This window comes from Oryx dammah, unplaced genomic scaffold, assembly GCF_014754425.2.
Source record: "Oryx dammah isolate SB20612 unplaced genomic scaffold, SCBI_Odam_1.1 HiC_scaffold_18, whole genome shotgun sequence".
NCBI classification, from domain to species: domain Eukaryota; kingdom Metazoa; phylum Chordata; class Mammalia; order Artiodactyla; family Bovidae; genus Oryx; species Oryx dammah.
In genome coordinates this window covers 14,828,926-14,855,472 of record NW_024070202.1, presented here as the reverse complement: position 1 = coordinate 14,855,472, position 26,547 = coordinate 14,828,926, and the positions used below count along the sequence as shown (strand labels likewise).

The 26,547-nt window shown below is 47.7% G+C and overlaps 1 protein-coding gene across 1 annotated transcript; it reads right to left on the bottom strand.

The window, feature by feature from the left end:
- Positions 1–1,275: 1,275 nt before the first annotated feature.
- DLX6 (distal-less homeobox 6) lies at positions 1,276–6,336 on the bottom strand. Its single transcript, XM_040260486.1, has 3 exons — positions 5,828–6,336; positions 4,383–4,576; positions 1,276–2,561 (listed from the first exon to the last, which is right to left on the bottom strand). The coding sequence occupies exons 1-3, from the start codon at positions 6,249–6,251 to the stop codon at positions 2,310–2,312; spliced, it is 870 nt and encodes a 289-aa protein (XP_040116420.1). The 5' UTR covers positions 6,252–6,336; the 3' UTR covers positions 1,276–2,309.
- Between the last annotated feature and the right edge of the window lie 20,211 nt (positions 6,337–26,547).

The window sequence follows — 26,547 nt, the reverse complement described above, 5'->3', positions numbered from 1 at the left end:
CTTCCATTCTTTTCAGCATTATAATTTTGGTTAATTTTCAATTTTAGGTCCTACGTCTCTGCAATTTGTGTATGAATAACAGAATAATTTCCCTCTTTTGTTTCGCCTTTCCTGTTCCTGAATCTAAATAAAGATGGCTTTTTAGTATTAAAAGTGGAAGAAAATTACAGGTAATTATCTTTGACGGTAAAAACGCTGTAATCAGCGGGCTACATGAAAAATTACTCTAATTATGGCTGCATTTAAGAGAATGGAAAAAAACCTTCTTGTGGATAAAAACCTTAAATTGTCCCCAATGTCTGCTTCAAATTGGATGGCACTGCAGCTGGAGGCTTTGTTCAGAATTGATCCTGGGGAGCTACGAACCCAAAGTTTCACAGTAGGAAGGGGGAAAAAAGAAAAGAAAACATTTTTCCTAATGTAACAATACGAATGCTAGAAAATGACAAGACTGATCGGTTTTAAACCATTCTGAAGACTGACTGAGCGTGGAAGTTGCTCAACAAAAAAAGGAACGGGTATATTGGTAAGTAGTCTTTGCTTTGTGTCTAATTATAGTGACTGTCCTTTTGCACGACTGTATGTCGCTGTCATTATATGGAGCACTCTGAGTATCTCTATTGACTTCTGATAAATGGCTCAGTGGTTTCAAGGTTCATAATTTGAAGGATGCCCAGGTCTGTAGCCATTAATTCTCGCAGTATGGGGCTTCCTGCTTGCATGACGAAAGGACTTTTCATTTTCATTATTTCTGTGCTTTCTACAAGATCAGAAGGAAGGATGTATTTCATCCAGGATTGTGTGTTTTCCTATCTAGTTAGCTTGCAAAGGGTTGTAAACGTGAAATAGTCATAACTGTGCATTTAGTTTCTATTTTTTTCCCTCTGATTCTTTCCTTTTTTGTTTGTTTGTTTAAAAAAAAAAAACACAAAAAGCTGCTTCCAAACAAAGACAAATACAGCTGTATTATCTTGGCTGAGGAAAGGGAAAGGAGAATACTCAGTTTCAGCGCTGGAAACTACTGGCTGTCTAGAGGTTAACCTGGGGTTAGATCATTCTAATGATTCTTAAAAATAGATAAATGTGTAGAAATTACAATAAAATAGAATATATAAAGGAAGTTGAGAAAACATCTATGGTTAATGTTAAAGTACTTAAGACAAAGGTTAGTGCTGCAAACTGGTATCTTTGCAGGCACTTGATGTTTATATATAGGGTTTCCCATATTAGGAAATAGGAATTCTTTTAAGAGTGATAGAAAATATACTGGGGGGAGGGAGAAGGGGGTGGTAAGACAGAGACACACAAAGAGAAATATACAGGACACTCTTAGCGTTTTGTGGCTTTTACTCCATATATGAAAGAAGACAAAAACATACAAAGTATATGTACAACTAAAATTCAACAATATATACAGAAATGTTTCTTGATATAAATGTCCCTATTAGCTTAGTGAATGCCACCAATTCACCTAGTAAAGATATCAAAGCAATAGCATGGTGATTTTGGTTGTTTCCTCTGTCTTTCCTGATTCCAGTTCAGGGTTTGGGGGTAGGGGTGGAGGGAAAGTGGTTTTGTTTTGTTTAAATCATCATTCGTGTTCATTGCATTTTGATAAAACATGCAGCATTCCTTTCGTGGCAATGTTCTAATCTTACAGCCGATTTTTCCTTTTTTTTTTTAGAGAAGGGCTGTTAGGGTTTCTTTTTCTTTTCTGTTCTTTTTTTTTTTTTTTTTTTGGTCAGTCTGGGATTGTAAATAAAAATGCAGGAGTCCAAACTGCTTCTTTTTCATCGTGTAATGTCTTAAGCTCATTAAACAAGTAAAAACGCTGCCATGTTTGCACAGATTCTTCTGGTGGGGGAAAATGTCTGCTTTAAAAAGTCGTTTTGATGGATACTCCCAAAGAGTAAAAGAGGCTCAGAGCCTGGATCCCAAGGGGTGAGGGAAAATATCCTTACAGTGAGAGGCTTCAGGAGCACTGGCTTAGAAACCAGTCTCTCTGTTTCTCCTTCTCTCTAAGATTCAAAATCAATTACTGAGGCTGCTCAAGGGAAAAGGCAGATAGAGAAAGGAATTTAAAAAAGAAAAGTGGGAAGGAGGGAGGCAAAAAAAGAAAAAGGAAGAGTGTGAGAGAGAGACCGAGGGGATGGGAGAGGAGAGAGAAGGGAACAAGCGCCCAGTCTGGCCACACATAAGAGTTCTCCCGAGCCTGCTCCTTCGGCTCGGTTTGGCAGATGCAAGCAGGTCCCGGATCCTCCTTGCCTTGTTCAGACGTCTCCCTAGGGTATCTTTTGCCCTTGGATAACTCACATCATCTGTGGTCTCTGCATCGTGTCCTGGTGTGGAGAGGAGTACCAATGCGAGTAGCTGGGCATGTAGCTGTTGGGGGGCATACTGACGCCCTTGGCCGAGGCGGAAACGTCCCACACCGGAGGCAGCGCCGGCGAGCGCGGCGACAGGGCCGCGGAGCCCGGGAGAGGGTCGCTCTCGTGCGGGTTACTGCCCTGCTTCAGCAGTTTCTTAAACTTAGAGCGTTTGTTCTGAAACCATATCTTCACCTAGAAAGAAACGCAGCAGCGATCATTAGGCCCGAAAAACATCGAACCGGTGCCTATAGTGAAAAAAAAAAAAAAAAAGACAACCCGCAAATTCGAAGCCCTCAAGACCCCGCCTTCCTCCCTTCTTTCTGGCCGCTCCCCTCTCCCTGCCACTTCACCCCACCCCACCCTATGCCCCGCCGTTTACTTGGTATCTTGTCCGGATACCTAAAGTCATTGTAACTCCTCAGTTAGATGAAAGCCTAGGTTTGAAACAACAGCATAAGTAAGAATAAAACTAGAATAAAGGCCAAGGAGATAGCCAGGTTCAAACTCTAAAGGAGGATTTTCACACGGTGAATTTTTCAGATTAAAGCTAACTGGATGCACTTCCTCTAACAGTCTGGATGTGCCCTGAGCAAATGACTAAGAACAGATTAAAACTCAAACGCGTTGAATATACACACATAGGCATACACTGCATATGCCACCCACTGTACATGGAGCACCTTTCTTCTGACATAATCCTGCAGCGATGAGGGACTGTGCCTCATTCATTCCCTACTTGGTATGTTGTTTAGTCAAATTGTGGTCATGATTGTTAGGGCAGGCACTGAAAGTCAAAGGGCTCCTGAATATTAAATGTGAACCAGGAGTCTAGGATGGAAGCGTATCCAAGCTAACATCCCAGATCTACTTTACGTGAAGGACCTTCTATGGTACAGCTTCTTTTACCTTTAAAATTACTTAGCCTTAGGAATCTGCTTTTCCAAAAAGAGTACAAGTTACTGAATAGCAGGAATCCCTTCATCTCAAGCCCCAAATATTTCCAGTGGCAACATGGTGAGAGAAAGCAGGCTGAATTGAGAAGAGCGAGCTTAAGGAGCATCTGTGCCGAGACAGCCTCCGTCTCAGCATACAATCAGTCCCCAGCCAGGGTCTCAGAAACCTGACGTCCCCTTGCTGAAGAGCATCCATTTCAGATGAGGCCTACCACCCCATGCAGCCAAGTTAATCGACAGGGACAAAAACCTCAGGTGTCTGCAGCCTGGCTCTATGACAACGGTCCTAATATACCTATCTAAAACCTCTTCCTGTGAAGTCTAAAATGCCCCCTCAAATTAGTAAGACCGGAGAACTTCAACTGTACTTAACGGAGGCTTCACCTGCTATAATTTGGGTACCTTCCTCTTTGATCTCCAGCTCTGCCATTATGCCCAAATTCTGTGAACCAGATTCCTTAGCCTGCACCAGCCAGTCAACCAGGATGATTTAACCAACTGAACTGAGGACAATTTTCAGAAAGACTCACCTCACCCATCCTAGGATGAACAGTTTTCACCTTGGTCACTTTACCAAATCCTATTGGAACCTGTGCATGTCTGGCTAACCCATCCTTTGCACTTCATAATTCTTTCAATGTCAATGAGTTGAAATCCTCATTAAGTCCCAGGGCCCACAAAAGGATCCTTAAGAAACATGGGTCTTATACTACCCTCCTGGTCTGAATATCTTTTCCTCCTTCTCCTACTTGTTTGCTCTCTTTTGTGTTGCTCTACTGGAATAGGACTTGATTAAATAACGAGTTTGATCACCAAAGGACACTAGGCTGGGGCGGGGTCGCTGAGGGTTGTGGGGGAGGATGTGCAAATCCAATCCAGTGTTCAATACCAGGTCATTTATTCCAAACTGTGTTGTCCCAGAAAAGTGCATAACGGGAGCAAAGGCATTTGTCATTAAGCTCCTTCCATCTTTGGTTGACTAGGCCAAGAATTCCTCCTGATGAGCTCCCTGCCCGATCTGCAAGTGAGGGTCAGCATTTCAGGGCTTCTCTGGAATTACCTGTGTTTGTGTCAGTCCTAAGGAAGCTGCCAGTTCAGCTCTCTCGGGAAGGGCCAGGTACTGAGTCTGCTGAAAGCGATGGTTTAAAGCCTGGAGCTGCAGGCTGGAGTAAATGGTCCGAGGCTTCCGAATCTTTTTCCCTTTGCCATTGAACCTGATTTCCCCGTTTTCAATCACTGTGGTTTTTTGTTGATCTGCAAGCAAAGGATACAGAGGAGTGATCACCCGTGAGGCTACTGCTGCAGTCTCCCCGAGCTTGGCCTGGCCTGTGCCGAGACTCATCAAAGCCATGAATAGTTTCCTCGAAGCGTCCCCAAGCCATCCTGACCTCTCCGTGTTCCCAGTGCCCGGGTAATCCCGGCGGCTGCAAAAGCTACTTTCAGACCCTGACTCTGGCTCTAATAATGTGCGGTGGTTGGGTGAAGGGAGCGCCCTGGGCCGAGGGGCAAACAACCTAGCTCCGCCGCAGCGGAGGCGGCGCCGGCCGCTCTCCGGGGTGCGCGGCGCCGCGGGGCGGCTGCTCTCTGCGCCGAGGAGCAGGGCCCCCTCCGTCTGGCTTTACAGTGCCTTCAGGTGTGCTTGAGCCACCCTAGTGATTTTGCGGCCAGTTGGCTGGATGTCACTAGCTCGAAGCCGGGTGCATCAAGATACCTCGGTGTGTTAGAAAATGAGTCTGCCGAGAGGGACCAAAACCCAAACAAAACACTGCCAGGGGCTCAGATCAGCACCGGAGCGGGTTGAGCCTCACGCGGCAACTTTGTCCCCCACGAGTGCTGAGCCCTGGGCTGCACTTCCAGGAACAAAGGAGTAGCCAGCAGCTATCAAAAACCCAAGGGAGGGGGGCCCCGTAAGGGGTGGGGGTGGGAGACATCTCAAAGTCCGCGGGAGAGAGCCCAATTGTCACCAGTTTAACCAGAGCCGGAGGCCATGCCAGCTTCCCCCCGGGTCACCGAAGCGCACCGGGCGCCCCACGCAAAGTAGGCCACCGGCTGCCCAGATTAGGTGGGATAGCAAAACACGCTCCCCAATTCTAGCCCAGAAATGTCCCCGGTCCTGCCAAACGTGGGTCAAAACCCGGAGAGGAGGAGAAAGGCAAAAGGGCGCACAGACCCTGCGGGCTGGAGAGCGCGGTGCGGGCCACTTATTCGAGCGAAGCCTGCGCCGACTCGGAGGCGCGGCCCGAGCGACGCGCCGGAGACGAGGGAACGAGGCGGGTCGAGCCGCAGGGAAGCCTAGGGTCCGGGGCGGCGCGAAGGGGCCCGGCCCGGCGAGGCCGGCAGGCAGGCGCCAGGCAAGCGGGCGCGCACCAGGCCTGGCCGGGGGCGCGCCGGGCCGCCTGGGGGAGGGGGCCGGCGGAGGCCCGGGCATTGAGGAAGTGAGCGGGGCGGGCGGGGTGGGGGGCAGCCGGGAGGCGGGAGAAGCGAGCTGCCCCAGCGGCCTCTCACCTGTGTCGTCCCCTCGCGTCTGGGCGGCCGCGCTGCTGTTGTGGTAGGACTGGAGGTAAGGGCTGTGCTGCGAGTGGCTCATGTAGGGGTAGGCGGCGAGCGAGCGGTGGTTGTAGGAGTTGCCGCCGCCCGACGCGTAGGGCGAGCCGTGGTGGTGGTGCTGGTGGTGGTGGTGGTGCGAGCCGGCCGCCGCCGCCGCCGCCGCCGCCGAGTGCAGGCAGTGCAGAGGGTAGTGCGCGCCTGCCATGGCCGGGGAGCTCTGCTGAGAGTGCGGCGGCGGCGGCGGCGGCGGCGGCGGCGGTTGCTGTTGCTGCTGCTGCTGCTGCTGTTGTTGCTGCTGCTGCTGTTGCCCGAACTCCATGAAGGCGGATTTGGACGAGTCCTGGCCTTCCAAGCCGTCAGCCATCGTAGTCATGGTCATCATCAAAACTTTGGGGGCTGGAGAAAGCCTTCTCCCGGGTTTCCTCCACCCTCCCCCACTTGGCTCGCGCCGCTCTCCCCTCTGCAGCCACCTTAGCTCTTAGGATCCTTGCAAAAAAAAAAAAAAAAAAATTAAAAAAAATTTTTAAAAAGAGAGGGGGCGGAGGTGGTTCTCCCTCTCCCTCGCTCTTCTCTAATATATATATTTTTAATATAAAGAGATATAGTGAGCGGGGCCTTGTTAACTCAAAGGGAGGAGGAAGGGGGAGGGATGGGAGAGGAGAGGGGGGAGGGGGGACTCTGCTCTCCCCCCCTTCTTTTCCCCCCTTGGATTTTTTGGGGGCTGGTGCAGTTTAAGGCAGAGATTTTAAGGTGGATTCTGCGAAAGTTGCGCGTCTGCTTTCAGACTTGATGCAGACGCCACGAGTCGAATGGTTTGTCTCCAAAGGGCAGCGCCTCCCCATTGGTCAGTCGCCCCCTGACGTCACAGGCGCACGGCTTCCACTGGTGTGTGCGCCGCTCGCCGAGTTCTTCGCCTACCTTCGGCAACTCCAATCCCTGCCCCGAGCTGCAGCCGGGGGCCGCGCGGCTCCGCGCACGGGGCCTCCGAGGAGGGAGTTGCCTCGGAGGAGGGAGTTGCCTCCGCCCGGCCGGTCGCCGACGCCTCCCGCCGCAGCTCGCACCCCCAAACCCGGAGCCTCAGTTCTCAATACCGCAGCCTTGGAACTGCCTGGCAGAGGGCTGCTCTCTCGCAGTCCCTTCGCACCCTAGCAGGCTGCCTGTGTTCCGAAGCAGTGCCCTCTGCATTTAAAGCAGGGGTCCCTCCCTTGACCTACCCCCCCCGCCCCCAGTCCCCCTGCAGTCCCGCGGGAGCGCCCTGTCACCGTGGATTTTTCTAGACGTACTTTATTGAAACCACAAAGGAAAGAAAAACCTCACACCTGGTACCGACCCCATGGGTGGGGTGGGATGAGGGGGTAAAGAAGAAGAAAAATTAAACCCTGTTCTGGTGAGGTTCTTGCTGTTTCAGGCTGTATTTCCTATATAGTGAACAAACAAGGGGGATAAATCCTTTTTTCCCCCTCAGAACGCAGCAGCTTCTTCTGAAAGCACGTCGTTGGAGGACTGACAGTAATGCATTTTTTCCTATTGAAAACAGAAGCTACTGTAATGCTTTCAAATATATGCAAATGATACATGCGGTTAGTGGTTTGGCAAATCTTGATTACAATATAAACTACCCAAGTAAAAGTGCCTTCGTCCTAAATTTGTCTCTCGATTACAATTCCAATTGATTTTATTTTATTGTCAACATTGTTAATGATAAAAATAGAGTCGTTTTACAGTTATTTTTACTTTCTGGAAGGAGGCAATTAGAGTTCTAATCAGGAATACACAAAAATCTCCCATGATTAACTGCAGTACTTTGTTCAAATTGCTGCTATAAAATTCAGAACAATTTGCCTGTAATGATTATGGACTGGGTTTATTTTGGGAGGTGGAATAAAAGTGGATATAGCATAAATTATCCTCTAATTATACACCAGTGTCGCCTCAATTATCCTCTTATCAAAATGGTTGTCTAACTGCCGCATTTAGTTTCAATTCTCTCCTTTTTTTCTATAAAAAGAACTTCATACCTTGTTATTATTAATCCATTTATTATTTGCAAGGGGATTTATACCCGCACATCCAGGTGGTAGAACCACTTCTCTTTCAAAGATGGACTGGGGAAAGACATTAAGTTCGGAGCAGCCCAGGGCTGCGGATCTAGCCTCTCTCCCTCTAGTCTCCAGACTGAGCAGAGTCCGAAGAGCCCCAGCATGCCGCTCAGGCCCGGCCACCAGGTAGGAGAGCTGGACTGGGGATCGGGCGCCGAGGAGGGCAGCCTGGGTGGTGCCTGGGTCAGGGTCCTGGGACCTCGGGGAGACTCCGGAGTCGGCACTGCCAGTGGACCGAGACTGGGTGGGCAAGGCATGCAGACCCCGATGGGCTCGGCGCCAACTTTTAGTCTGCGAATAGATCCAAGCCCCAAGCCTTTGGCCACACCAAGAAACATACAATCTAACAACTCCGGGCCAACGTGTCTAGAGGTTGTGGGGACATTGTAGGTCTGCCTTTGGGAAAACTACGCGAGCCTTCTTCTTTGCACCTTTCTCGCTTGAACTCCATAGGATGGGTGACCCAAGGGTCCTGAGAAATGAAGAATTTCGTGGTGCCATTCGTCCGGTAACTTCAGAAAAGGTGACTGCAGACCCGCAGCTCCAACTCATTGCGCAGACCGATAGCGGCTTATGCTAATTGATTTTCCCAGCTCCCAGCCCCGGGTCTCAAGGCAGGGCTAGACTAGTTTGTCTTTTTCTTCTTCTTTCTTTCTCTCCTTCCTTCCTCCATCTTATCAGATGACCTGAAACTGGCTGCCTGAGAGTTTTCCAAGGTTCTCAGGGCAGCAGCGTTTAGTCGCCTCTCCCCCTCCCTTTCCTAGCCTGCCGCGCTTAACTTTTGGAGTCCTGGGAGCCGGTTCAGTAACTCTGAATTCATTTTTAAGTGGCCTGCCTTGTTCCCCTCCTTTTAACAAGAGGTTCTCTTTAACACGCGAACCCGTAACCCGATCCACGCGTTTACAAATCGGCAATGAATTAAAACAACAACAAAAAAGCTCCAAGGAGAATGAAAGGTGGGCTGGGTGAGGGGGAGAAGTGTGTAGGGTGTGCATCTGTGGGGGACTGCGGTGGAGAAGGGAAAGTCAAAGAAAGAGAAGGTCTTCTCCTCCCTCCCCTGGTGTGAGCACGGTGCACCCGGGCTGTGCGCCGAGCTTGTTTGTAAGGTCCTCAAAGCCAGCAGGTAGACGTGGCAGTTTTATTGCTTTATACCCTGCAGCTTGCTGTTAACACGGTGAAGGCCCCCCCCACCGGCCCCCGCCCCCGTGCATGTGTGTTTCTTTCTGTTCGCAGGTGCTCTGCCTTCCTCGCTGGCTTCCCCCTGACTCTGGCGGCACCCGGAGCCGGGCGGGTTGTGGCCGGCCGGTCAAGGTCCCCTCACTGGGCACCAGATCCAGAGCATAGCAGCCTTTATTGGCAAAGGATTTCTTCTTCTTTTTCTTTTTTTCCTGTTTGCTTAATACCCAAGAAAGCACGGAGGGCTGGAAATGTTTGAGTAGCTGCTACAGGGCTCTTATCCCTCACCCATTAGAGGATAAAATCTCACCCCTGTGTCCCAGAGGAGCAAGTGTGCAACGGCATCGAGGTGGCAGTTTTTGCATAAAGACCTACTGAGCGACCCAGAGTGGGCTCAGACAGCTGCGGGCTGGGGAGCGGAACCAACGATGAGGGAACCAACCCTGCATCACTGAGGTCTCTAAGTGTGCTTGCAGGGTAGAATCCGAACTGCAAACTTGAGCACTGGGCTTTCCAGCGGGTCCTGGGAAGAGCTAGTGTGGCCCGCGTGCCAAGGTGGCCCGCGGAGGGGCTGCCTGCCACGTGTAGTCTCGGTGTGAGGAGTTCGGGGCTCAGTGGCTGGCTGCAGGCTGCCCGCCTTCTCTTCTCTCCAGATAAACCAGGCTAAATCCTTCGCCCAGGGTCTTGAGCGGCAGTAGCGCGCTAAGGCTTGTCACCCCCGGTTTGTTCCTGTCCAGCCGGCACCTCCAGCCCATCCTCAAGAGTCAAGAACTCCCAGATCCCTTATGGCTTCCAAGCGAAGGTGCCCACTTCAGGGACTCTAGGCTCCTGCGCCCTGCTGGCCACCAGCCGGGTCCTGGCTCTGACCTCTTTGTCTTGCCGGTGGTGGAACCGAGCCAGCCCTGGGGGAGTGGTGGGAGGAGGAGCACAGGTGAGGCCTAAGAAGTCTTTATCATTCAAAATAGAAGTAAAGCCAGCGACGTGGAGACCTTTAGGGCCTATAGGAGGTGAGGGTCCCATTCACTAAAACGTTTAAAGAGGGAGGGTTGGAGGCCTAAGATGCCTTTTGCTTTTTAAGACATCGAGGTGTTGGGGCTTGTATTCCGGCTGTCAGTGTTATTTAGAGAGAAATACCAACTGATTGCCAGCACAGGACCCTGTGTGGGGGTCAGCGTGCCCAAGGCCACCGTGGGAGGAGGCTGCTCTTCGGGTGGGAAAGTGCCCTGCTGTTCTATCGATGGACCAGTGTTTGAGCAGCACATGGGTCAAGGTGTGGGTTGGGTACCAGTGGAGGGTTTGCAGCCTCTTCAGGCTGTAGAAGTACATTCAAGCCAGGCAGGGCCTGACTGGTTTTGGTTGCTAAGTTGGGCTCAGTTATCACGTTAATTCTAAAGAAATTAGACCTGGATAAATAGCCTTTGAATTCAGAGAAATAACTTGGTATTGATTTACATGGCCATGCTAAGAACCCCCTTCTCAACGGGAGACATTAGTAGGGGGAAAAAACAATTCTCGCTAGTCTTTTCCCCATTCAATGTGAAATTTTGTTTGTGTACATGTGTAGGAAAAGAGTGTTTCATATCCTGCAAACCCAGGCACCTTTCCCCCCCTCTCCTAACACATACACCCGGGAAAGCTTGAGGGGAGAACATGAGAGCTGCCCTTTTCCAAACTTCTTGGCCCAGGCCAGTGATGGTATCTTCAGGAGGAGTCAAAAGTATCAGACTAGTCAAGAAAGCACTGATTATTGTGGCATTGTTTTCTCTAGGGATAAAACTATAATGCCTATAATGCCGTGTTAGCACCCTCAGCTCCCAGGCTTCCCCCAAAAGCAACTAGAAAGTGGTCCCTGTTTACACCTTCCACAGAAGGAGGCTCACTGAAGTCTGGGGACAACATCTCTCTCATCTGTCCAGTCCTGGGCCTGAGAACAGTTAGCTAGAAGACCACAGCACGGATGGCAAGGACCGGTGACACCTACTGGGGGCTTCACAGACTTTTTCTAGACTGTCCAGTTTGGAGACTATCAACTAAGGATGTCTTAACTTGGAGGCTCCTCTTCCAGATCTTTTTGAACCTGGTTTTCAAATTCAACTCCAGGTTTCAAATCCGACTCCAGGTTTTCAAATTCGACACCTTCTGCCTCTCCCTGACCACATTTCCAGGCTAAGTGATCATCCAAAGTTTTCTTAACACAGAGAGTCAATATGCTGGGCCTAGTATGGATGGGGGGTTGGGGGGGCGGACAATACTTACTTCTGTCTTCCTCAATTTGAAGATTGTATTCGGTCTTTCTCCCTCCTCCTTCCCTTTCTTCCTCTCTTTTATCAAGCCTAGGACCATCTCTCATACACAAATACTCTTCTTTCTCTCAGTCCAAGGAAAAAAGAACTCAACAATGTTTAAGCACTTAATAGATTAAAATTAGATGCTGTTTGTGCTGTAAGTTGCTGTTTGTAATCTGTTGATAAACCAAAGCAGAGCCCCTCATATTTGCCTTGCCAAGAATTGCAGCTGGGGAAGTGGGAAGGCAGAGATGTTAGAAGTCAGCTTCATTCAAGGCAGTCTTTGGAAACCAGGACCCCTGACCATTGGAGGATAATGCTGCCCTGAGTGAGTGGCAGGGAACAAGCATCAACAGGAAATGGCAGACTATTTTTAGGCATAATAAGGAGTTAATATAGCTGGCCAAGCGTCTTCCTAAATGCCTTGAAGCACCCTCTGTTTTAATTCCTGCATCCCTTCATCAGCAGTAACAATAACAAAGTCACAGTAGATGCCTCAACATTAAGGGAGAACCAGGCTTGGGACAACTTCTCAGAAAACCTGGGATGGGAACTTCTGGCTATCATGTGAGTTCTTAGATGATTCTCTACTTACAACAGAAAAAGAAAAACCATTTTCTTTAGAGAGTTGTTCTGTACCTGACTACCCTTCAGTTGTCAATGCTCTGGTGAGTTTCATGCTCATGCCAATACATATTCCCTTTATTTTCTAACATCCCAATAAAAGGAAAGGTAACTTATTAGATTTTTAGCAAAACTTTCCTTAGAGGACAACTAGTTTGAGAGCCCTTAGAAGTGAAGGTTATTAAATTCACTCCCCTAACTCTGCCTTTTCTCTTTTGTTCAAAATAAAATCCTTTTTACATAAATCTCAGAAAAAGAAAGCCTCCCCCCTCATCCCATCCAGGAGAATGAAATAGTGTTTTTCAGTAGTTTTCACTGGTTTTGTACAGAGAGCAAAAATGCTCCCTCCCTCTGCGTCAAGGGAGCCCCTTCCCTTGGAGCTCATTGCCTTTGCTGCTTTACACACTGACTTTTGTCCATGTGGACACACGTTTGGGTTCATATTTAGGTTCATCATCTTTCTTCCCACAGGCTTTGTGGAGGGGGAAAGCAAAGAGAGTGGCAAAGCAGAAGCTGTAGAAAGAAAGGGACTTCGAGAAGGAAAACAAGAGCAGGAGAATGAGTGTGAGTCTGCTTCATTTTGAGAGTACCTCTCATCAGCTTTTCTTCCCCATCCTGTTCATTGGCGATCACTGTCCCACAATGTTAGTTGTTCAGCAAATAAAACTAAGGCTGATGGAAACAGCCCCGTCTGGGGAGAGGTGGGGGGATGGCAGAACAGCAAACCTGCTGTCCCACCTACGCCTTTTCTCTACCTCTTTCTCCCCTCTGCCCCTGCCCCTTAGCCTGCTTTTCCTTCAGACATCTAGGGCCAAGCTGGAGCTGGAGGACACTTTCAAAAGTTACAGCAGCGGTTACCCTCCCTGGAGGAACGAGTCATTTTAAGAAGGAGGCTCTGGAGGCTCAAAGGTGTTGGGCCCAAGAGTTTAAAAGCCAGTCTAGCCTTTCCGGATATCAGCACAGCCAACAGACAGGCGGGCTTCCAGGGCTCTCCTTCAGGCTGGGTTGAAAGAAGGGCCGGGGGAGGACAGGAGCCCCAGAGTGGGCAGAAGCAGAGGGCAACAGGACCGCTTGCATCGGCAGCTGGCTCCCACGCGCCGCTGTCTGCGGGGGAACGTGGCGCGTGGGGCCGGATAATGGAATTCAGGAGGCAGAGATCCTCCCCGAGCCAGCCACTGTCTTGTACAGATTTGTAGAGAAAGCCTCACTGTAATTAAAACCGTACAGTCAGATTAATTCAATGTGTTGCTCGGCAGCGTTTTTAATAGTAAAAATCCGCTTTAAAATTGAATTAGGGTCGAAGAAAATTTCTGCGAGACTCGCCGGATTTGCCAGCTTTCATTGAAGCCAGCCCGAGTTGGACTTGACGGTGGCTGCACAGTGTCGCCCCCACCCCCTTCCGTGCCCCTAGACAAGGGTGGGGGAAGGAGGCGGAGATAGGGATGGGGACGCGGATCCACCTGGGGCCCCGTTTGGGCCAGAGGCTGGGCGGCCAGAGCCAGGCCCAGACAGAGCGCAGGGCCTGCGATTATTACCCTTCTGATCCCCCCCCCCCCCCGCCCCGGTTCGAGGCAATGAAGATTTTTGACACCCAGGACTCCCCCTTCCCTCCCAAAGTTCACGGCTCAGATAGAGTTTGGGGAAAGAAAGCCCTAACTGTATCTTGAAGCAATTTCCCACTGTGTGTTCTCCGTGTGGGGAGGTTGGAGCCCTCTCTGTTTGGACGCTCCGGTGACAGACAGGAGAAAGCTGTGGTTCTCTCCACCCCACCCTCTTTCTCTTCTTGAAAGCCTTCCAAAAATTAAGAGTAATGTTTCAAGCGCTCTGTCAAAATGTCTCCCAAGCTTTGATTTGGCTAACCGCCCCCCCTTACCCTTCCTCCTCACCTCCTACCCTTTGCATCTCTGGTGGTGGTGAAATACGCGTTGGTATTATTATGTTTTTACCGGTTAAGGTTAGACACCTTAGAGCTGAAAGCTTGTCCCAAAGTTCCTGGAAGAGGTGGCGGCCGAATGCTAGACAGAGGCTCTCGCTTGAGACCGGCTGGCAAGGCAGGGGGAGCTGGTCCTGGCTCTTTCCCAAGGCCAAACGGGTTTTCAGGGCCCAGAAACAGTCCCAGGCTGCCCGCCCCCTACCCACGCACCCGGCCCTTGCAGTGGCCTCCTTGGCTGCTGAATACGCGCGCGCGCGCGCACGCAAACCCCCCCACACACAGCCAGGGACAAAAATTCCCTCAGTTAGTCACATCATCAGGCCTGGGAAAACAAAAACCGCTGTGGGTCCCTGCTCCTCCAGCAACATGCGCAGACGCTTTAATTGCCGCCAATTGTCACTCTGTCCCCTTTTCATTTTCTCGCTCCTTCATTTATTTTTAGTACACTTCAAATGCCTACACACTTTTCCCTAGTAAGGAGAGCGGGGAGCAATTATTGCCTTTGCCTTCAGGGCCTGTTTTGCCAATCACTGAATGAGGATGGAGTAAACAGGGCGAAAAGCTTGGCGCGTTATTGGTCTTGCTCATTTCAGGTGGAGGACGGTAAATAACACTCCCTACCGCGCTACCCCCCTCTGGTTTCGCCGACCCCAATTATATGAAAGAAAGGAGATGCGTCCCCTTCCACCTACCACCACCGCCTTTTCCTCCCATCACACCCCACCCCGTGGGCGCCAAGTTCTACTCGAGCCCAGCAAATACCGCCAGAATTGGCCGGATCCTCAGAGAGTAGTTAAGAAAAGGGAATCCCTCAAGGGCCCAGCTCTTAATTCTGTGCGGAATAGAAAGACGCAACGTGCGCCAGCTCCTTCCCCGCCCCCAGGCGGGAAAACAGGGTCCTTTTTCTCTGAGGGCTACCTGGAAGTTAAACGCCGCCAGGTAGGTGCTAGAGAGCCTTGGGGGAGGCGTAGGGGAGTCCTCCGTCCAAGACAGCTTTGAGATTGCTTTGGAACAGTTATGGACAGTTCTTTAGGACGGCTATCGATCAACATTGCTGCTGTTCTAAATATTAGTCAGGACTTCTTAAAGGAGGACTTGGACGTTCGAGATGAAGTCCTGTCTGCAGTGCTGCTTTGGGGCCCTTCTGCACCCTCTCCTCTCCTGTTCAACTTCACCGGACGGGCGCAGCGGCCCCGGGTGGAGAGGGAGGCAGGTGTCTGCAGCAGCAGCTGAAGGCGGCGTCCGGCGTCCTGCAGATGGATCCGAAACAAATCAGTGCGGGATTAACTTGTCTGACTGCTGAATTGTCTCCAACTGCCAAAGCTGCTGGGCCGCGCCTGCCGGGGCGGGTTCGGGTTACTCGCGTGTCTTGGGCGCGCGGTCTCTCCTCTGTCCCGGCCCACTGGCGGGGCGGCCTGGGACCTGTCCGGCGCCTGGGCCGGCTGGCAGGACGCTTTAAAGAAACGCAGCGAGTATGAACTGTTCCATTCTCTCACACACACCCTTTCTATTTCTTTTTTTATGAAAACATTTACAAGGTACCTAATTTCAGATGGTGGAAGTAAATTTCATGCTAGGATATATTTTACAAAACATGTAATCTTTTAGGACCGGAAGATGTTTAATTAAAACCACACTTTGACAAGTTGCGTTTCAAAACGGAGTCACACCAGCGCAGAAGGCTAATTCATATTCAAGACGCAGCCTGTAATCCAGGTTGTTTGAAAATGCCAGCCCTGGATAGGCGTGCTTGCCCTGTTCTCCTGCAGACTGGCTTGGGTTAGCTGTCTAGTCTTTGGAAGACAGAAGAAAGCTTCCTGCAGCATCTTTAATGTCCTTAGAGTAACACCTAAGGCATGGTCAGAGGGTCCCAGGCACCAGAGTTAAATCGGGAGAGCAGGTAGAGACAGACGTTGAGACAGGGTTCCTGGAAAACTTGGAGCAGGACTGGGAGTCCCTCCCTGCCCTGCTCCCTGGCTGACCTGCACTAGACAAAAAGGAATCTTCCCCCATCCCTTTAACCAGGAGGAGACCCAAAACAGGAAGGAGAAGGTTTCTCTGCCCCAGCTCACTTATGGGCATAGCTCTCCTCCGAGAGGAGGAGGTAGCATTGGTTTCCAGAAGCCTTCGTGCCATCAACTGCATTTTTGTAGTTGTCCTCAATATCTTCCCTTTTACCCGCCTTTGCCTTTGCTATTTCCCTATAACTTGACAAGTCCTCACTTAAGAGGGGAACAACTCCATATGAGAAAGAACATGCTCCCAGCTCAGCTGCTTTACCAACAAGCCTACTGACACCTGCTGGGATGGGCAGGCGCCAGGAAGTACCCCAAGGTCAGCACATGGGAGACAAAGAGACTGCGGGACAGTCTGGTTTAAAGCTGAGAACAGCAGCTCCAGAGGCTGAGGCTATGGCAGAGGCTGGGTTCAGGTCACTGTCCTGTCTGCACCTCAGTCTTTCCCATCTGACTCCCAGTCTGCTGGTCTTCTCCCAAAGATGACAGTGAGTTCTCATCAAAGTTCTGGGACATGAGTTTGAGAATTATGTTGGTTCAGTTTTATCCAAAACCTCCTTCACTTTTCACAGCCACTCCCAAGATAGGGATTTTGCTTCAACTGTGGGCAGTGAAAATTATTGATTGGATAATGGACTTTCCCCCCCCAGGTTTATATTTTCTTTCAAATACACCATTATTTTCCTAAAGCACAAAGTTAAGTCAGCTTAAGAGAAACCCTCAAAGCTAGTGTTCAAAAGTATTTTATACAACATGGCTATCTCATCTTGAAGCCTGTTTTTATTGGGGCAGTTTAGGAGAAAGCTTAATTTCTGCAAAGCAAAATTGTGATAACATTTTTTTGCTCTATTCAGAGGGTATCAACCAGCACTTCTGAAGGTTCAGTGGGTATCTCCTTCACAAATAGACATGGATGTTGGCACTAAATGCTTAACAGTATGTCAACTTAATGCTTATTGATTAGATACTACTGATCTTAGATGAGCAGATAAGACCTTGTAGTCACTCTTTAGTGGCTTGCACCTCGGAGGGCTGGGATGGAAATCTGGTTCACATCCTCAAGAACAAAAAAGAGTCTACGTTATAGTGGAAGGGCCTAGAGGGTGAGAAAGGTGGAAGAAGAGGCAAACAGAGGCACTGCTGGGATGGTTTTAAGTATGTGATTGTCTGAAACAAGTACTAAAAAGTATGTACCTGACCAAATGCATTTGAAGCTTAATCCTACACTGGAGACTTGTGAATTACACAAAAGGGGAGAGGAACTGCAAATAATAATCCCCACCTGTTTTATTTCAGTGATAGGAACAAGCAGTTTTCCTGTCATGGACAGAAGCACTCTTGGGATGCTGAAGGCCCATTTGTGGGCAGTAATTCTGGCAAGGCTGTATGGTGGGAAGAGGACAGGGTGGTTGGTAACTGTCAGGACAGTGCTGCGAGGGCAGGCAGCAGCGCTGGGTGCACAGACCGGGCACTGCTAGGTAATGTTTCCCAGCTGGCCCACCCCTTCTGCAGCCCCAGAGAATCAACCTCATCCCTTCCAGCCTCAGAGCTTGGGTGGAGGTGGGAGAGGCCCAGACAGGCTGGAGATTCATGTCACGTTTCTACCTTTCTAGTTCCTTCTGCCCTAATTAGCCCCATTTCACAGATGTGGACGCGCTTACCCACGCATTTCACCACACAGACCGCTTCCGAGAAAGTCTGAGAAAAGGAGAGGCTTGGAGCCACAGGTGTTCTAGAGCCCCAGGGACGATGGTTTAAGGATAGGGGTGGAGAAGGAGGCCAGTTGGGGGTGGTTTTCTCAAACCAGGCTTGTACATGTAATACTTCTGCTTCTGAGGCTCATTTGATCAATGAGCTAGGAGTGATTTTACAGCGACAGGTCAGGCTGGGCAGATAAAATACTGACACAAATCTCAGGGCTCTGAAGGCATCAGTCCCCAGGATTCCTTGACTTCCCGCTAGTGCTCTTTGAACATACTCTTTTTTTTTTCCCTTAAATTGTGAATACTTTAACCCTTGCTTGTAGTAAATGTATGTGCAGTTATAAAAATGTCTTATTTTCCACAGAAATCTAGCGTGCCACGGCGAGAATCAATACTAAAACACTCCTTTTATTTTTAAAGTGGGTTTTAAAGGCCTATTGTGGGGGGACCATGATGTCAGTGTGACCCGGACACGCAGTAAGAGCAGGATCCTATTGGCCGCGGGCGGGGGCTCCGCCATAGTTGGCTCACGTGTGCACCTTATCATGCAAATCCAAAGACTGGGGCATGCGCACTGCTTCCCTGGTGGGGGGGCGGTACCCGCCTACAGCTTGTAGTTGGGACCAGGACTTCCAGATGCGCAATAATTAGGTTTCCTCATTAAACAAAGGTTTCCCCATCATTCCCCTCCTCCCACCGTTCTCAGCCGCAGAGCTCTTTACAAACCAAGCTGATTACTCGTCATCCGCCCCCGTCTCCCCCAGCACCCATCTCGTCCCTGCTAATCCTAACTTCGGTCTGCTTCTTAGGATCTCCGCATTTTAGGATCCTTCACACCTTTACATACCTTTCCTTTTTTTTTTTTTTTGCCTTGCTCTAAAGGATATTAAATGGAGTCTCTCTTCATCTTAGATCCGTTTCCTCATTTCTACCTCCCAATGAGATTAAAAAAAAAAATTCCCTAGCGATCGCTCTAAGAGGAAGAAAGGGTCAACACCGCTACTCCCCATTCCTTTGGACCCCCTGCCCCTCCCACCACGCTCCCGCTCCTGAGCCTTGGGGGTTTCAGTCCAAAGCTCAAAAGTGTGGATGGCCCTGGAACTGGGCAAGCGCTAGAGCCGGTTACCAGTCAAGCCCGACCGTCCACTCTCAGGCATCAGGCCGCTATGAAGAACCAAGGCCAGCATCTGCAAGCACGCCTGGATGTGTGGGGTGCTGCTCTTCGGCTCTAAGCCTCCACCTTGCTGGAGAAGTGCACGACTCGGGGATCTCCCCCAGGGTGTCCTCTGGACCTCTCCAGGACAGGGACCCCAGGGATCTATCTCCTTAGAGCAGAATGCCCTTTTCTGGAAAGACATCGCAGTAGGCGAGAGATAGCCACCATTAAGTTCAAAGCCTCCTGCGGGACGGTTTCGTGGCTCTGCTGGGAGCTGGGGCTGACCCGCGTGCCGCGTCGCGGCGAGGACCGCGCCCACACGCGCTCTCGGTGTCGCAGTCAGCTCACTCTCCCTGGTAGAAACAGGTATCGCTCCTCTGGCTTTCAATTACTCTCAGCTTACCTGCAGGGCGAACGGATTTGTATTTTTCCACCAAAAAACCTCCTGCCCTGGATTCCCCCAGGTTCCCCCTACCTCCTCATCCGACCTTAACCATAGAAGGGGAGATAAGGGTTTGATTCTCTGATATGACACGAATAATAGTTGCATCATGTAACTTCCTACATCTTGGCTTTAATTTGCAGTGAACCAAACAAAGATATCTGCAATTTAAAAATAAGCACTCGATTTAATAAATGGGAACATTGTGCAGAGAAGACTATGTCCTCCCCCCACCCACCCCCCCAAACCCCTTCAGAAGACGTTATTAGCTCTGACAGCATGCCGCTCAGGTTTGTGGAGAGGATTTTGTAAAGGGATGACAGACAGGAAGGCCAGCAATCATGGGCTCCTTGGGCTGAGGCTTTTTTTTTTTCCTTCTTTCCTTTTCTTTTTTTTTTTTTTTTTTTATCAGAATGTTCTGTTCGATGCCATTTATCCTTGATGATAGAAAATTGCGCTGTTGCCAGGACGCTGCCGCCGCCGCTGAAATAGAGGGCAGGAGCCACATTTCCATTTTCCGGCTTGAAAGCTATTCAAATGAATTTGCAGAGAGGGGGGAACGTCTAGCGATAAACAAATGAGAATAAATCGAGTTCCCCTTTCCATTCTTTTCTTTAAATGGGTAGCTCTTCATTTCCGATATACAGATTTTTGTTCATCAGTGTTTGGGAATACCTGGGAGATAGTGTAAGCCAACGTACCATTTATTTTGATGCTCTTAAAGTGACTAACCACATAAACATTTAAAAAGAATGTATGTCTAAATATATATAAAATATAAGAATTATATATACATAGATCCCGTACATATATATACCTTCACACAATTCCAAACTACAATGGAGGATAAACTTTTAGCAGAGTTCCAACTGAAGATAATTTACAGGCAATGCTGGCTGGCAATAGGGGTTATGGACTTCTTACTAGTTTGTATATATGTGTAGTTAGATGGAGTCGTTTTTTAAAAGCCCTCTCCCTGTGTTATATATTTTAGGACACTGTAGTTTAATTACCCTGATTTAAATACCCTCCCTGCTCCCCAATAGATAAAAGTCACCCTCTTTCTTTCAAGTTAATTTTCCAAATCTACCTTTAAAATCTTGTTTCTAAGTTGACAAATACAAGTCTAAAGAGTTAGTGCACACATATTCTTTAAAGAATATGAAACAGAGGTACACTGAAGCCTTGTGCTTCCCTTCCTAAAAATTTACATTCTTTACTAGATTAAAAAGATCATATATTAATAGGAACTTAAGGGATCACCCCCAAAACATAGCATTTAAAAAATGAAAACTTAAGTCCAAACCACTCGAATATATATAAAAACACTAGCAATGCCCTGACAGAAACCATAAAGCTTGTATAGCTCCCACTATATTTTAACAATTGAATAACTTTTTATTGAATTCTCTCATTTTTTCCCCCCAAAGTCAGATACTGGCAGTTAAAAAATTCTCTGTAATATAAAGGCTTTTAAAATACAGCCACGAATTGTATATGAGTTTTTACTTTAAACTTGTAAAAAAAAAAACAACCCTACCAGGCAATATTAAAACAACACTTTTTAACTGAGTCGTGAGTCTCCAACTACTCTGCTTTTAGCTACAAGATTGTTTCCGAGTGATAGGTAACCGTTGGCCAAGCCAGGACTGCAGAGAGAATCATAGTGTAAAATCAGAAGAGACGGGCAGAGAGTGAGTTGATACTGATGTTCCGAACTTTTCCGGTTGAATTTTCGAGTTACTCCCCCCAGGCATACTGATTCCTAGTTACGGATTCCGGAACAAACCTTGTTCCAGCTGAAAATGTCCCCATTAACAAATTAGCACGATGAGGAGAAAACAATTAACAACACCGTCAGATGACGCTACAGAAAGCAAAGAAACGGCCTAAGAAGGTCCAATTGGCTTCTGTTGTGGTTAAAACAAAGAGGTGAAGGTAGAGTGTTTAGGCACTGAAAGACATTCCTTTTCCCTTATCCTTGGCCCTGGGAATTGTGTTCCGGACAGAAAGCTCCACTGGCCGGCTGCTTTTCTAGTTGAGACAATTCACAAGGTTCCTCGGTGGGTTCCCCTCCAGGTACCAGCTCGGGGCGGGCAGCGGGAGTCCGGCGCCGCCAGGACGCGCGGGCGACGGCGTGGGCGCTGGGGCGGGGCGGCTGGGCTCCAGCCGAGGGGACCCCCACTCCCTACCCCCCAGGTCCCCGCCCCGCACCCCTTGCCAGGGAAAGAGCCTAGCTCCACGATCCCTGCGGCTCCGCCAGGACGTTACGCAGAAGGAGGTGGAACCTCCGTGGGTGCCAGGGCGGGGTGCGCGCGGGAAGGACCTCCAGTTCCTCAGGGTCGGGTGATGTCGAGACCTCTCTCGGGTCCACCCTGCGGCGTCTTTGCCTAGAGCCACTTCCTGGGCTTTGGCCACGAAGCGTGGACCGGTTTGGAGAGTGGCCTCCAGCCGGGGGCGGGAGGGGGAGGAGGTGGTGCAAGGGCAGAAATGGTCTCCGAGTGCTGTCCTAGAGGATCTGGGAAGAGTGAACGCGACGGAGCCCGAAGGCAAAAGCTGGGCTCAGCTGGGTGAATGGGCTGTCGGTGTGGGGAAGTAACTTCTCGTTGTGTGTAGGTGTCTGTGCGTCAGGGCGGGCAGAGTTGCGGGAAAGTTGAGTGGGGTGGAAGTGGATGAACCAGGAGTGGAGACCGTGGGGGTCACATCCCTGGCTGACAGAGCCTCCGCTCCAACCCCCGCCCTCACCACCGCAAGCCGGTTCTCCCCGAGTCCCTGTAAAACTGCACGTTGAGCTACTCTCTGGCGCGCCCTCTTCTAGGTAATGCAGCTAAAAATCACAGTCAAGTTTGGAGGAGGGGAGCATTTTCTCCCCCTCCAAGTGATGTGTACACTAAGCGTTACAAAACGAAAGCGATTTTTTCCCTTCCCCTTCTGAGACTCCGGGAAGAGGGGACTTGCCTTTTTTCTCAACAAAAAGCACAAGCACTCAGAAACGGTGGAAAGGCTGTTGAGAGGTTCCACCATCCAAGAAATGCCACACGGACGGTGGAAACATAAAAGCTCAACATTTTGATATTTTAAAAGATCTTCCCCTCTTTTAAATCCTCTGCGGAAAAGCTGGTTGTAAGGTGAAAGTGTTTTCGTGTGAAAACACGCGGCAGGATCCCCTTCCTTTTCATGTGTCCTAACAGCTGCAAAACATTCCAAATGAGCTAGAAGGTCATTGTGGAGACTTACTAACATGGCATTCAGTGCTGGCCTCGTCCACTAGCCAAAAGCCTTGCCCCAGAAAAAGAGAAGAGAGAAAGCAATGTGGGTAAAAATACAAAATACTCTAAATTCTGTATTGCCTTTCAAACCCCAAGTAACTTTTCATAGCTAGCCTCTGCCGCTGTTAACCCTCCCCATTCAAACTCGGTTTCTCTGGTGTTCTGAGGCTGCATTTGTACTTATTGCTTAACTCTCCAGAGCTTTGAGATGTGAAATGCAAACAGTAAAGAATCACATTAATCCTGCTTTGATCTCTGAAGGGAGATCACGGCAGAAATCAGGTCACCGCACAGATAGACGCTGCTGTGAAAAGGAGCTCCCTTCCTTTATTTATTTTTTCTTTTTTTTCCAGTTGTTTCTCCACAATATCTCTCGGCTTCAGGACAAGCATTTTGGCAAACTGGGAAATGTCACTATGAACTATGAATAACTTTTTACTTAAAAGCTGGGTTATTAAACTTCTTAGATGGAGCCATTTTTTGTCTTATAGATCCTGTTACTGGAGTTAATGCACTCATCTTGTCTACCTGATTATTTACAAAAATACCTAAGACCGTGTTTCAGATACATGCTCCCAACGCCACCTCCACAGGAGCTTAATTGCCTGGGGGAAAAAAAAAAAAAGTTGTATTTCCTTTGCTTTCTTTACCCTTGAGTCCTGTAGGCATAGAATAATGGCAGTTAATCTGCTTAGATAATTCAAGATTTAAAGATTAGAAGGCCTATACTGACAATTTCAAAATTCAAGTCTGAGTGCTTTGGCTAAGCAAAGCTTAGGAGATGACAGATGTGATAAAAGAACTGCCAAAAACTAGACTTTATTAAAACTAAAAGGTGTGATGTTTTTGTGGCTTTTAAAGAAATTCTTGTTATAATGCTTGCTCAATCCAAATGTGTCCCTAAACAAACATCTACAGGGATATTTTATTTTATGCTACCTGATACTTATGTACACAATACGGTACTTCACTTTGCTTGCATATATACACTCAGATAAATTTTACAGTGCTTTTCAAACCACTTCTCATATATATAAAGAGAGTTAATCAGTTAGTTAGTAGAGTTGAGCTACATACTCAACACAAGTGATGTGTACATAATCATAAACGTTTGTGCTATATACACATCCTTCTTATTTCTCAATTTTCTGTCATATCTTCAACATTATCTTGCAGGAGATTGCTTATGAAGTTATAGCTGCCACCCAGTTTTCTTCAGAACTTGTTGAATGGGAGGAACACATGCAGATATCTGAATTTGTTTGTTTGTTTGTTTGTTTTAAATAAACCCTTTTCTCTTTCCAGTCATTCCTATTATAGTTGATTTTCATTTAACCTCCATGGGTCAGCCTCCATGACAGCCCAAATCACACTGACACTGAGGCTACCCAAATGCTTTGATAAGTAGGACAAAGTACTTTAGACTGCTTTGCATCAAATGTGTCCTTTGAAAGTGATTTTAGACAACTGGCTTGGGAGCACAGCTTGAAAGGAGGACTGAAATGGGAAGAGAGAGTTCAGGAAGGAAGAGAGCAAGGAGAGAAAGTAGACGAAGGAAAAAGAAACCCAGGAGTGATTATTTAAGCAGAGAACTCTTTAGTCGCCGCAGATTGTGTACTGTGAGTTGTTGAGGTTATTTTCAGACTCACTGTCTACTCTCACCTTGGTGGCCTCCCTCTTCCCTGATCCATTCCTCTAAACTCATTCTGCAACTACTAAAACCAGGTTCTAGAAAATTTGTTGTGGAAGCTACCATACTATTTCTTGACAAGATGTTAGAGATATTTTATTGGCTGCAGACACATAAAGATGCTTGCATCAAGCATCCCAGGAATGCTCATTTTGGTGATGTTAGCTGAAAAATATATTGTCACGTTCATATGAGCTGATTTGTACATTTTACTTATGACTTAACCTGCCTCTGTGGCTCACTTTGTAAGCTTACTTTACTTGTATTTTGAAGTTGAAAATACTTTCTGGAAAATCAACAAATGTTGATTACTTGCCAGTCCTTAAAGATGGAAATAAGCATTGTTTCTTAATTATATTTATTTTGCTAAAAATTCTCTCTCTTCAATCTGCTCTTTTCCTTTTTCCCAAATCCTAAGAGCCTAGCATGTCTCATGGGTGTAAAAAGAGAGAATAGACCTCCTTGTCTTTTAAACTAAAGTTTATGCAGTTTGTAGAAAGTAGTAATTTTCTAGAAAATTAGATCATTTTCGGTCACCATGGCTCTACTCTTATATCTTTAACATGGTTCTAAGCAAATCTTGCCCTTTAAAAACCATCAGTTAAAAGCAAAGAAGAAGTATTCAGATTTAAAGTGTTTGGATTTAGAAATCTGACCCTACCCCCACAAGAATAGGAATAAATGATGGAGTCTGCCGTATATGCCCTGTGACAACTCACATGGGTTTCCGTGTGGCATGTCGGAGTAACATGTGGCAGTAGCCGTTCCTGCTTGTTGGAGGCAGCATCATTTTTACTTCCTGATTCTGGGGTTATGATTCACGTGCACAAAAGGACCTTTTAAAGTCACTGATCTTTTTCTAAACAAGGTAGGAATCAAATTCAGCTAGATGTAATAAAGGTATTGATTCAACAGATTTTAAAAACCCACAACACTTGGCGAAGAATGGGGGTCTTTTTCTTATGAAAAACTGTTAGCCTTACTTTTTTAGGAGATTCACCTAAAATTTCCAGGGGCTCTCCACTGCCTGTAGAGGAAAGGCACACTCTGTAGTCTGCCATATCTGAGGAGGCTTCAGAACCTAGGGTAGCCACGGAGGGCTCTGAGTCCGACTGCTGGATAATCTTGAGCCTCAGTCTCCTTTCTGTGTAACTAGAAAAACAATAGAACTGACTTATCTGGCAATGGTAGAATAATGTGAAATGCCTACAAAATGTTTAACAAGGTGCTTTGTGAAAAGTAGGTATGTGAAGAATACTAGTTAATGCTTAACACTGACAGTAATATAAAGCTTAACAAGGCCTTTCGGCTTCTGTGTCTGCATATGGCATCCCTTTATTCCAGAAAGCTCACCCTGGCTAACTGCTCACCTCTCCACCTTAGGTATCATTTGTAATACTGTATATTATTATATTATTTGTAATACTGTAATATGATAACCTATGGTATAGAAAATGTTTACACAAGCTGGGGACCAATAATACCGGGAGTCTTTTCTGATGTTTGAAATTAGGTGTCTGTATTTATGCCTCTGTTTTGTAGATTTTATTGTCATTGCTGCTTTATCTGTCTCCCTAATTAATTAGATTACAAGCTGTGCAAGCACAACATAATATTTATCTTTCTTTCTCAGAGCTCACAACTGAGCCTGATGGACAGTAAATATGCCATATATATATGTGTGTGTGTGTTTAATGAATAAATATTCAGCCTTTTCTTCCTGTTTTTCTTATTTGTAAATGAGTTATAATTGGGTGAATTCTTCTACATTTAGTTTTTCACGTAGTATTCCTCAAGGAGAGTGCTCAAAGGAACATAACTTTTATTCCCATAATTAACTTTATGAAGAATTTACCTGAAACTCTGTAGTGAATTGTCAGCATTTTCAGGACAAAATATCTTCATAAATTTCCCATTTTAACTGACCAACTCCTGGACAAGCTGGGTTACCTGTTGAATCCTTACGCATTTGACCATATGACATGTTCCTTGAATAGTGATATGGATTATCTGTATGAGTGTTAACAATGAGGTTTTAAGTCTCACGATACCCTGGTAAAGTGGGCTCCCAATGAATCCAATTATTTCCTTAGTTTAGAGGACATATGTATAAGAAAAAGTCATTAATAGAGATTGGAGGGATCAGGATCATAAACATCTTCAAAAGACTATCCAGGCTTATTTTACTGATATCTTTGCAACAACTCTTGAAAAGAAATCCAGGGAAACCCTCACTATAGAAGGCTAATCTGATGGAAGAGCAGTATAAACTATGATATATAAGAA